This window comes from Staurois parvus, unplaced genomic scaffold (genome assembly GCF_062004578.1).
Source record: "Staurois parvus isolate SC_StPar_1 unplaced genomic scaffold, SC_StPar_1.0 ptg000030l, whole genome shotgun sequence".
In the NCBI taxonomy this organism is placed as follows: domain Eukaryota; kingdom Metazoa; phylum Chordata; class Amphibia; order Anura; family Ranidae; genus Staurois; species Staurois parvus.
Window position 1 is genome coordinate 3,587,052 of NW_028317826.1, and position 13,240 is coordinate 3,600,291.

Here is a 13,240-nt window from a genome sequence, read left to right on the forward strand (position 1 = left end):
ATGCTTTTAAACGGCTAATTTTCATAGCTTCTTTCTTGTTTCTTTATTCCCTTCTCATTCAGACACTTCCCTGCATGCATGGCTTTTAACTATGAGCGCTACAGTGCTGCCAATGACGGTTACAATCAGGTTACGGTGACGGCAACAGCCATTTTGTTCTGCTCTGCAGGGTCTCCATATGTCTACACATAGACTTCTTATTTTTGGGCAGCTCACATGGAGTTAAAAGTACCGCCACTTATTCTTTAACTTGCTCCTTGGAAGATGAAGAGATTCACTTAGCGACCCCGTCATCATCAGGTCGTAGAGGAAAAGGCACTCACCTAGATTAGAGTAATAATAAGGGAAATCTCCCAGATATGATGAGTACTGGGGCAGCACAAACAGCCCTCCAGGATGCTTGTTCCATATTAGACTGTTGCGTGATATGTGCTTGAAGATTCTGTCCTGAATGATCTGAAAGGCGAGAAAGAGAAAGACATAAAAGAATGGACGAGGCACTTAGTCCACACTATTCCCACTCCATCCTCCTCTTCAATCAGCCGCTAGCTAAAGATTGCAATCAAGGCGTCTCGTTGGTGAGAGCTCTACGTAGACCTTGTTTTTGCCCATTGAGTTTGTCAACAGAAGTGGATCTCTGGCAAAGCATTGAATTAAGAGAGAAAACATTATGGTGATGTTTGGACTTATGCAATGTACTTCATGTTTATACGGTGAGAAAGAGAGACACTATCTACTATACAGCAACACAGTGTCTCTGCTAAGGGCTAATATGTGAATGTTTTTGTTATTCAGAGATGGTTTAAACATTACAGTATGCAAACAGAAATGAAGCAAATGACAAACTCTTATATTTAACGGTTTACCTTAGGGATTAGAAGGCTGCTGAGTCACTAATGGAGGAGGGAGTAGTTTCAACTGAGCTTCCGCGTTCCGGCTGGGAGGGGGAGCTGAGCTGCTGAATTATTGGTGAGAGAAGGGAGCAGGGGGAGCTATGCTGCTGGGTCACTGTTGGGAGTGGCAACAGGATGAGCTGAGCTGCTGTGTCACTACTGGGGGGGAGCAGGATGAGCTGAGCTGCTGTGTCACTACTGGGGGGAGGGAGCAGGATGAGCTGAGCTGCTGTATCACTACTGGGGGGGAGGGAGCAGGATGAGCTGAGTCACTACTGGGGGGAGTATGAGTTGAACTGCTGTGTCACAACTGGGGGGGGAGCAGGATAAGCTGAGCTGAACTGCTGTGTCACTACTGGGGAGGGGGAGCAGGATGAGTCACTTGCGGGGGGGGGGGGCGGGGGGGACAGGATGAAGCTGAGCTGCTGTGTCACTACTCGGGGGGGGGGAGCAGGATGATCTGAGCTGCTGTGTCACTACTGGGGGGGGGGGGGGCAGGATGAGCTGGGTGGTTGAGTCACTGCTGGGAGTGAGCGATAAGCTGAGCTGCTAAGTCACTACCAGAAGAGGGGAACTGAACTGCCGAATCACTGCTTAGAGAGGGGAGCGAAACTGCTAAGTGACTGCTTGGAGGGGGAGAAAGAGGAGCTGAGCTGCTGAGTCATTGCTGGTTGAGGGAGTCCTGAGAGTGCTTGTGAACTTAAGGCAGATATGTACTTTAAACCTGATGCTTAAAGTGGTTGTAAAGGCTCAAGGTCTTTTTTTTTTTTTTACCTTCATGCATTCCATGCATGAAGGTAAAAAACCTTCTGTGTGCAGCGACCCCCACTGCACCTCCTCCCCCATCCTTACCTGAGCCCCTCTCCATCTAGTGATGTTTAAAATATCCTCTTCCTCCTCATTGGCCGAGACAGCATCAAAAGCTTGTTGTCTCCTGATAATCACAACCAGTAAACCAATATGTATAGAGCAGGGGGGTGGGAGGGCTTGGTGGGACGAGCTGCAGCTCTATATGTCTTATGCATGCATTGAGCAGCGGCTCAGAAGCGAACATGTAGCAGCTTTCTCTGGAGGCATTGCTGGAAGGGGAAGAGCCAGAGCGCAGGCGGTGGACCCAAAAAGAAGAGGATCAGGCTAGCGGTGTGCAAAACTACTACACAGAGCAGGTAAGTATGACAAGTTTGTTATTTTATTTTTTTTTTAAATGAAGCTTTAGTATCGCTTTAACTTCAGCTCAGTCCCCAAAACTAACCATAAACCAACTCTTAAACATATCCTAATTCTCACTCTAATTCTGCAGTCTAACATGCCATAGAATGCAATGGCTACACCTTGGGTGCAAAAAAAAATGCACCAAAAAGGTAAAGCAACAGATGTTACAGCATGCCTCCACAGGTCTGCTTTTCCTGCAAAGACTTTATTATGAAGATATAACTTTAAACCTCCAGATAATATAGAGTGGACTCCCCTTTGTACTCTACCTACCACTGACGCCTCACAAGACTTCATAAGAGACATCATGCAACCTTTTACAAAGGTCTATGCTGCAGCATCCTTGTTTTGAGCGGAGATGAAAGATCAACTGATAATGGATGAGCAGCAGGCCAGGAACAAGGCTCTCTTAACAATTTAGCATTCGCCAAATGCCAAACTAAACCAGTGGTATAGCATGGGCTGACCCAAACAATCAACGGGTGCTGACATAAAACAATTATAAAAATGCAACTCAGCAACCGTACCTAAATGCCCAAAAATAATAAATATACAAAAAATAATCATAAATTCATCAGTTTGTTACAGCCCTACACATATAATACATTTGTGAATGTTATATTGTGAAATAAATAAACAAAAAACACACAGTAAAGCTGGGTGTACATGTACCGAAACGTGGTCAGTTGCCACTCAATTTCAGTACATGTGTACTGCTGTCTGTTCAATAGAAGCCAGGCTAACAACCAGCTTGTGTCCTATGGCACTGCTGAAAAACCAGCTATTGATCAGTGCATGCGGGGGGGGACGGGACTGGAGGGAGTCCCTGCTGTTAGAATACAATAACATAGCGAGAGAGGACCCGCGTCCTCATCGCTTGTGTGGATGCGAGGATCTGTGAGGTTGAATGAAAATAAAATTATGCCTGTATACCCAGCTTAAGAATACAATCAACATTTGTAGAGGCATTTAAAGTGGTTGTAAATGCTCAAGGGTTTTTATCTACTTGCATTCTATGCATGAAGGTAAAAAAAACCTTCTGTGTGCATCAGCCCCCCCCCCCCCCCCCAATACTTACCTGAGACCCACCTTGATCTAGCGATGTGCACGAGAGCAGCAGCTCTTCGGGGTCTCATTGGCTGAAACAGCAGTGGGAGGCACTGGCTCCTGCCAATCACAGCCAGTGAGCCAATGAGAAGACACCAGGGGGCGGGGGCATAGCCACAATCTGTGTCAGAGTAGACAGAAAGAGCAGCAGCTCGGGAGCCCCTATAGCAAGCTGAATGGCTATGGAGGTACTCGAAAGGAACGCTGGCAGGTGACCCAAGAAGAGGAAAATCAGGGCTGCTCTGTGTAAAACCACTGCACATGCAGGTTTCTATTTTTTTTTTAAAAATCAGCCTTTAATATCACTTTAAACCTATTTATCTTACATTACCTTCTAATCCAGCCTTTCTCAACCATAGGAACATGGGAAACCCCTGTAAAAACAAATTCATTGGGGGTCGGTTGGATGAACCAATCCATCTTACATTACTGGCTGCCCTTACAGTGATGGTTAGAATGCCACCTTTTATAGACACATAAAATGATCATTGGTGTCACTCTGCCAAGTGGTATTGGCCCTGAAACTATACAGGTATCATCCAAGGGGAATCCAATCAGCCACAGGTCAAGGAACCCCAAGCAGCCTCTGGAGGAAACCTTAGGGTTCCATGAAACCCTAGTTGAGAATGGCTGTTCTTATCTCTGAAGACATTGGGTAAGCTTGTTGCTTTGCCTTTAATATCCATTTTCAATAACTTCCTTTACTTGGTATTAAAACTTAACTCGAGCATCTCTCTCAACATTTTATCTTGAGTATAGGAAGGTAATAAAATCTCAGTGTTTGAAAAAACAATGCAGTGTGAAAGTATTCTTCATTTTAGAAGACAATTTTATTGACATCAAGAAAAATCACTGTTCTAGAAAAGGAATTAAATAATTATAATGTGTGCGCACATTCTCTCGAGTCACTAACCTGATAGAACTGGTTTCTCCGTCTCCAAAATCAGCGGGTGTGGGGGGTGTTAAAAAATCTATTGCAAAGTATTTAAAGCAGCTTTTGAAATATCTGTATGATATGCAAAAAGACACGCTTCTACTACACGGAGTGTGCAGTTTTAAATCATTTACAGTACATTAATACATCATTAAGTTGATAGAGAGCCTTAGCGAGCAGCGGGTCTGCATGCAGTACACATTCAGATAAGCTGCATTAATACAGAACTTTTCCTGATTTATTCCTTTAAGTAACAACATTCCAAACTTGAATTGTCTTGCTTTTATCAGAGTAGCCCTCATTTCTTTCCCAGCGCATTAATTATAGCAGTAACATTTTAACCTGCATGGCTGGGGCGTTCGTAACAAGCAGGGCCATGTATAAATACTGCACGGAAAACCAATTTGTACAAATAATTAGTTTGCCTGGTATTCGGGTGCAGAGTTCACGACTTCGTGGTGGAATTAACATGGTACGACTTCTATGGTTGGCTGTCCCCGACCCCTGTATCGGACTCGATCACTGACTAACACATCAAAAGGGCAAAAGCTCATGCTGAAAAATTCAATTTTCATTGATTGGCTGGGTGAAAAGGTAAATGGCGAGAGTCTATGAGCCAACGAGGAGGAGTAGGTGGTGGGGGGAGGGAGGGCCAGATTCTGGGTCCTACAAAGCACAGAACATTCCGCAAAACAGTTCAAGCCCAAAGGGTGACCTATGCACACGGCTTGCAGAATGACCTCGAAGTTCATCTTCTGTAATGGAGTGTGAATAATTTATTAACACTGTTTTAGCCCACAAAATACACTGAGATTTGGAAAAACAAACCAGTTTCCAAGGCAGCTCTTGGAAAAGGCTTTGTGGATTCATAAAAACACCTGCGATTTTATATTATTATTATACTGAAGGAGAGGTGGACAATTATTTTCCCAACATGAGAAACTGGGACTTTTGTGGAGGGTCAAATCTCTGCTCAACAATAATTCTGGGCTTGGGAATGTCCGTTCGTACATAAACATATAGAATACCAAACACTCGATGCTAGGAATAAGTAGGTAGAATTGCTCATGAAGTAGGTCTCTTTCAGATGGGAGGCTGGGGAGTGGTAAAAACGGGTGGCTGACCTGCTTTTTGCAACCCACCTAAAGTGTAAAATAACAGCCAGATGGGGCTGTTTATTTGTTGCGGCTGCAAGGCTTTGCCTCAAGGCCTCGGCATGGCTCGGCATTGACTTGGGTTAAAGAGTTTGACAAGCAGCGCCACTAGTCAAGCTCACCCTTTGAGTTCAATGCCCCCGCACTGAAACCAAATGCGATGCACACGATTGTAGTGCGGCATAATCGGTAAATCAGGTGGTGAGGAGGCAATATAACACTTCCACACTGCCTGAACAGTGTTGGGATGACCCGTAAGCAAAAATTTCCCACCAGAACAGAGCCTCCCCGCTGTACTGATCAACTCCTCCTGTACCAATCGGCTCCCTCGTTCCAGTTCTTCTAGCTCTCCACATGGACATCTGTCCTTGTGCCTCTCTAAGCCTGTCTGCTTCCTCAGTGATGTTGATAGGCTCAGAAAGGCATGATGACAGTGGAGGCATCAATGACGAGATAAGAACAGCCACAGGATCATATGTGACCCTGGGGCCGAAATTCTGCCAGGTCTGTACGAAAGGAATGGGCAGTCATTTTGTAAAAACATCCAGTTAATCAGGTTATTGGCCTATCACATATATGTTCTAGAACCTCTACCTTGCTGCCAATATATTGTGGGCAAAGGGGAGCCACTACCACATCAAGGGAGTGGCTACCTGTTTTCATGGTTCAGTTCCTCTTAGCTATGTCAAGCTAAGGAAATGTGGCAACACACAGGTCCTAATTCTTCATTCTTGACTGTTAAAGGTATAGACTTCCCCCTTAACACAATTTATCTACTTAGGGTGGGTTGCTACTGTCATTCAATTTCCTCAACATCGAGGTCAGGTCCAGATCACTTGTTTTTGGTTCCCACTATTTGGGTGGTTTTCATCACAATTTTTACAATCTTTTGTATTTTTTGTCACAAGAAATTTGATATGGGTGCTAAGCACTACAGAACTGTTCTCTTACCATGCTAATAATCTTGCTGTGTAATACACCGTGTTCCAAATTATTATGCAAATTATATTTAAGTGTCACAAAGATTAAATATTTTGTTTTTCAGTTTAACTCATGGATGGCATTGTGTCTCAGGGCTCTTTTGATCACTGAAAACAATCTCGGACACCTGTGATAATTAGATTGGCCGGTGAGCCCAATTTAGGGAAAAACTACTAAAGGAGGGTGTTCCACAATATTAAGCAGAGCACCATTTTCAAGCAATATGGGAAAGAAAAAGGATCTCTCTGCTGCCGAAAAGAGTGAAATAGTTCAATGCCTTGGATGAGGTATGAAAACATTAGATATTTTGCGAAAACTTAAGCCTGATCATCGCACTATTAAGAGATTTGTGGCTGATTCAGAGCACAGACGGGTTCGTGCAGATAAAGGCACATTGAGGAAGATTTCTGCCAGATCCATGCATCGGATCAAGAGAGCAGCTGCTAAAATACCATTACATAGCAGCAAACAGATATTTGAAGCTGCTGGTGCCTCTGGAGTCCCACAGACATCAAGGTGTAGAGTCCCCCAGAGTCTTGCAACTGTGCATAAACCTTCTATTCGGCCACCACTAACCAATGCTCACAAGCAGAAATGGCTGCATTGGGCAGAAAAATACATGATGACTAATTTTCAAACAGTTCTGTTCACTGGATGGTCCAGATGGATGGAGTAGTAGATGGTTGGTGGATGGCCACCCTGTTCCAACAAGGCTGTAACGTCAGCAAGGTGGTGGTGGAGTCATGTTTTGGGCAGGAATCATGGGAACAGAGCTGGTCGGCCCCTTTAGGGTCCCCAAAGGTGTAAAGATGACCTCTGAAAAGTATGTGGAGTTTATGACTGACCACTTTTTTCCCTGGTACAGAAGGAAGAACTATGCTTTCCGTAATAAAATCATCTTCATGCATGACAATGCACCATCTCATGCTGCAAAGAATACCTCTGCATCAATGGCTGCTATGAGGATAAAAGGAGAGAAAGTCATGGTGTGGCCTCTATCCTCCCCTGACCTCAATCCTTTTGAGAACCTTTGGAGCATCCTCAAGCAAAAGATCTATGAGGGTGGGAGGCAGTTTACATCCAAACAGCAGCTCTGGGAGGCTATTCTGACATCTTGCAAACAAATTCAAGCAAAAACTGTCAAAAAACTCACAAGTTCAATGGATGCAAGACTTGTGAAGCTGCTATCAAATAAGGGGTCCTATGTTACAATGTAACGTGACCTGTTAAAATGTTTAAAAAGTTAAAATGTTGTTAAAAGTTTGATTGAAATAGCTTTTGATTTCAGCAAATATGCTGCAAACACAACAAATGACAATTTTCAGTTCTTTACAACCTATAAAGTGTTTTGAAACTTTCTGTGCGTAATAATTTGGAACAGTGCATTGTAAATTTTTTATGTTTAAAAAAAATACTGTTATCATTAGTATCATGCGATACATGTGTATCTATGTTTATACTTGATTTGTGGGATTTCTCTTATATACTGGAGATATGGAGATGTATGTATTCAATTTGTTTTCTTTATACACTTTTTGTTTCTTTTCTGATATGTAATATGCTTTTATTTCTTGTATCATTGTAAGTGGTTGTCCTCGAGGTTCAGGAGTGCTGATTGATGCAGGTGTTTGATAGGACGCTGCCTATTAAAAGACAACACTCCTGATCCTCTCTTTGTTAGGATTAAGCATGTGACCATGTGAAATGCGTTAACAGCCAGCATAGTACTGGTGCTGTATGTCCTGGTTTTATGGACCAGTAAACAAATCTCATATTTTTCATCAAGTCTCTAGTGTGCGACCAAATTTTCTTCTTTTCCATAAATGATGCCTAAAAGAATTAATCAAAGGAAGGAAAGAGGAGAGTCTGAAGTATTTTCTAGTGTTATGTGAAAAACTATATCCACAGCCACCATGCTTGCACATCCCTGTAAACCAGCCTCTTTCAACCTTTTCAACACAGAGGAACCCTTGAAAAAAACTTTTTGGTCTCATGGAACCCCTGCTAAAAATTACTATATCTACAACTCATGAGTGTGATGGTCATTGGGAAGAATTGCCCCCTTATAGATAGCTAAAAAGATGAATGGTGCCAGTGAGAACTTATCTGAGAGGCAGAAATAGCTCATTGCTCAAGGATTCCCTGGCAACCTCTGGAGGAACCCTGGTTGAGGAACCGTGCTGTAGCCTATGAAACATGCATAAAACTGAAGGATGGGTTTCTTCCTTTTAACTCACTATGCAGAGAGCTCTTTGTCAGCATACCACTTTGTCAGAGAACAGATGTAAATGTGAAATGAAAGGACTGGGTGGTCACAGCCTGGCTCTTCAAGGACAAGAGCAAGAAAAATAGTGAACTGTTGTATTTGTAAATGTGTTTGAACTGCTAGGAAATAAGGAGGCAAGGTGTTTTAAAGAGGAGAGAGAAATGCAAAGGCTGCCGATGTTGCCCTCCTAAGAATGCCTGGTTGTCAAGCTGATGATCTGGCTTTAAAGTGGAGTTCCAGCCATTTTTGTGTTTATTAAAAGTCAGTAGCTACAAAAACTGTAGCTGCTGAGTTTTAATAAACACACACTAACCTGTCCCAGAGTCCAGCGACGTTCTCACCCGCACCGTCCCTTTTCTTGTTCACGGCGCCAGAATCTCAACTGTAGACACCAGGCTGTGACAGCTTGCGGCTTCACAGCCTGGTGCCCACTGAGCATGCGCGGGTCGTGCTGCGCCTCCTGATTGGTCTGGCAGTCTTCTGGGACCTGTTCCCAAGAGACTGCAGGAGGAAGGAGAGGGCCAAACTTTTGGCTCACTGCGGCAAACTGAGCTGAAATTGGGAGCGGGTACCTGTCAAAAATAGGTATCCGCTCCGCCCTCCCCACCCAAAGGTGCCAAATATGGCAGTAGGGGGGGGGGGGAGGTGGCAAATAAGTGAAGCTTCCGCTTTTGAGTGGAAATCTGCTTTATCAACTTCCAGGTCAATGACAAGGAATATCTGATTTTTAACAACTGCATGCTAGCTCCAAAACTAAGCATCTTCCCCCAGAAGAGGAGGATCGGGACTGCTCTGTGCAAACCATTACACAGAGCAGGTAAGTATAACATGTTTGTTGTTTTTAAAAAATAAAAACCGTGCCTTTACAATCACTTTAATATGAGCTGCCACTGCTAGTTGCTTGGCTTTGCCTAAATTTACTTTCAGGATATGCGTACTTTAAAAATACATTTATTCTTTAAATCCTACAAAAAGTCATGCAACATTGACATTGAATCTCCATGAATAGCTGCAGCGGTAGCTTTTAGAAAGTCTTCTATGGAAAGTTCAGAAGCAGGCCTGTGTGAATACAAGGCGTACATCAGCAGGACACATTTGTATTCAGAGAATTCTCAGGCCTGCTTTGTACCTGAACTGCCCAGATCCGATACTTTCACATTCTTTCAGGAGCCCCAGAGGTCACATCATGCTGAAAATCTTGTTTATACACAATAAGAGAGAGCCCCATCCGTCTTTCACATTCTCTTATGAAATAGTTTTAACTCTGCTGCCCAGATAAAGTTTTCTGTCCAGGCGATGAGGGATTTGGGAAATCTTGGACAGGATTCATTTTAACAGTTTCTACAGATGCAGAAAAATCTCTCTACTGGAAATCTAAGGAGTCTTATCGGCTATATATATATCCTTGTAATCTACAGATATTTTAGTCTGAAGATCCCTCCTCCAAAACCACCCTAACTATTGCTCCAGTATTGTTCTCAGCTTAAAGGGTAACCCCACTTTTTTGAAAAAAAAATATAGAAAATTAAAAAAAATAACGTAGCACATAAAATTTCAAAACAAGCCATATTGTAATTTAACATTGCTAGAAAATTACCGTTCTTTTCAACCTGCAGCCACTGTAATTTTCTGTAAAATTTAAATTGCAATCTGGAGGGGTTCTAAAAACTGTTAGTGTACAGAACGCCCTCAGACATGTCATTTCCTGTTTGTGTGATTGGCTCACTAATTTTCCCAGAAGAAAAAAGCTACATTTTAGGAATCCCTGGCAATAGAAATGTTAGTTTTGGTGAGATCACCTAGAAGAGCTAAATCATTTTAAAGGGATGCTGACACTGCAGCTTTTGTCAGACCACAGAGTGCACCAGCTCAATATAATGCATAACTTTCTGAGATGAGAATGAGGGACACCTATTACCAAAAGCATGTAGGCCTAGGACACCCCACCCCCCTCCGCCACACCCCCTTTAAGGGAGAATTGTACAAAAAAAATTATTGTTTAAACAAACAAGTGTTTTTTTACCACTACTATTCCTTTATATTGGCTTTTGGAATTTACAAATACAGCGATTTAGAAATTGGATGAAAGGTTTACCACTGGGAAAAACTTTTTGATAGATAAGTAATATATTTTATATACAAATATACAGATCAGACCAAAATGAGGGGCAGAGGGACTTCGTTCAAAATCAGGGACAGTCCCTCAAAATCAGGGACAGTTGAGAGCTATGATAATGAACCAGACCCCTCTATTCAGAATCAGTCTGCAAAGATCATCTGCTTTTTCTTCAAAGCAGAAACCAGTATCTGCAACAAAGTTTGTTAAAATCCCTGAAATGTACACTGATCAGTCAGCTGGGATTGTTTTTTGCACAAGCAAAGTGAAGTTACTGTTTGTCCCTGGGAACGTGTCTGATGTTAAATATTGCCTATTTCCACTATAATATTTCTGTTTTTTTAATTTTAATTTCTCTCTTAAAATCAAGTCCACATTATTTATTAATTTTGGTAAAGTCAACCTGTGGTTTGCTATACTTCTTTAACTTTTGCACTGCCTCCAGCTTCTGCTCAGCTGCTCGGAGCAAGCAAAGGGAACCCTCTGTAAGCTCTAAGTGGCCCTAGCCAGGACTAGTCAAATAATCTTCAGGAAACTCATACAAATGAGTGCAGAGAGGCCACTCCAGGTGGAAACGTGAACAGTTAATCATGAGCTCACCACTGCTGCCTTGTTAATCATATGCATGATGAAGAGAACTGAAAAAAATAGGCGCTGTGGAAAATGCTCTCAGACAAGCACCTTAATGAAGGTGCATCTTTATTGGGTGAGACAAAGTAGCAAATATAATAAAATTTGACCAGCCTGAAGTGGACAGTGTGACTCCAATGGACGGCCCGTCCACTCTGAAGGGAGCTGAGATCGGAGAACGTTCCTGTCGACTTCAAATCACGTGGTGTCAGCGTCCCGGGTGCTGTCACCATGGCAAGCAAAGGCAGTGTCCGGCGTTGGCTTCAGCTGGGAGCATGTGTAGGGTTACCAAGACGACATGTTTCGAACAGTTGCGCTTTGTCAAGTCTCAGTTTCAGCCAGGCTTGACAAAGCGCAACTGGCAGAGTTTCAATCCATGTATGGCCTTCCCTATTCGATAGTCAATCAGAAGATCGAAGATTTGTTGAACAGGAATGTTGGAAAACTTTTGTCAATCAGCGGCTGCAACTGCTGATCAATGTTATTCTGACAGTCGAAAAGTCATGCTAACAATACAATGTCTCTGCAGGAAATATTCCTCTATCCACCTTGCTTGTGTGGATGGAAGAATCTGTTCATTTATTATTTATTACAGGTACTTATATAGCGTTGTCAATTTACGCAGTGCTTTACACATATGTATTGTACATTCACATCAGTCCCTGCCCTCAAGCAGCTTGCAATCTAAGATTCCTAACTCACATACTAGGGCTGATTTTTTAAACAGGAGCTAATTAACCTACCAGCATGTCTTTGGAGTGTGGGAGGAAACCGGAGTACCCGGAGGAAAACCCACACAGTGTGTTGCTATGGATATTAGGTGTTTTATAGCTTAGGTATTTGTGCTGTTTTAGAAGCTAAGCCTCCCCTACTGATATGCAAATGAACCAGGTAGACTGGTTTATGAGCTTAGCAGAGGATATGATGTAACAGGAATTAGAGGGGAGGGGAAAGGACCTTAGACAGCCTTGTGGTGAGAGATAAAGACAGAGTTGTTCTGAAAGACAAAGAAGCAACAGCTGTTCTTTAGACTTGGAAGAAGAAAAAGTGTGTTGGAGGACTTTGAGATGTTTTTGTTCTGGACTCTGAAGGAAGATCCTGGAACCGTAAGAAGACTCCATTACCAGAAGGAACTAAGTTCAGTAACTTTCATGCCATTCACATAGACAGTCAGCTTGTGCAGGTTTTAGGCATATTTTGTTGTGATTTGTGTTTTCTGCAGTTGTACAAGTAGATTTTATGCTCAGTAAAGCATATTATTACACTACAGAGTTTTAATCGGTTCCTTGGCTTGTACCACAAAGTAACCTAAAAGACGCAAGCAAAAAAAAAAGTAACAGGGACAACATGCAAACTTCAGGCAGGTAGTGCCGTGGTTGGGACTTGAACCAACAACCCTAGTGATGCCAGGTGTAAGTGCTAACCACTTAGCCACTGTAATGCCCTATTTTTTTTTTCTTTTTAACCCCTTGGCGCCGGAGCCTCCCGGCCCTTTAAGGGTTTCAGAAGCCAGGGAGGGGTTTTAGGGTCATGTGACCACCATGATTCGCTGTCACATGATTGGGAAACGTCCCGGTCAAAAGAGGAGATCGGGACCTTTCTGTGAGTACCGGACATGTGTGCTGGGAGCGAGCAGGGCACACGCTCTCAGCACATATGTTTTTCTTAATTGCACACAAATGTGTGGCCGCTCGGCGTCTAGGCCCAGACACCGGGAGGTTGCACATTTGTGTGCGGCCGGCGTGAAGAGGTTAAGAAAAGTCATCTATGGTCAGATTACGTTAATAACCCTTCAAGGTTACAGTACAGTAGTGATTCTTAGAGGTACATGGAATCACCTAGTGGTGCTTACGTCGAAAAAAACAGTTCACATTTATTGCCTTTAGATGAGACAAGTGATTATTGTATGCAGCAGTAATTAAAATGTGTAATAGGGAATAAGAGGAC

At 42.9% G+C, this 13,240-nt stretch overlaps 1 protein-coding gene across 1 annotated transcript in view; it reads right to left on the reverse strand.

The window, feature by feature from the left end:
- Positions 1-13,240, reverse strand: part of EXT1 (exostosin glycosyltransferase 1) — a 434,024-nt gene that overhangs the window by 51,781 nt on the left and 369,003 nt on the right. The window contains exon 5 of the mRNA XM_089659042.1: positions 324-456. Within this exon, the coding sequence (XP_089515168.1) occupies positions 324-456 (133 nt within the window). The remainder of the gene's footprint in view (positions 1-323; positions 457-13,240) is intronic.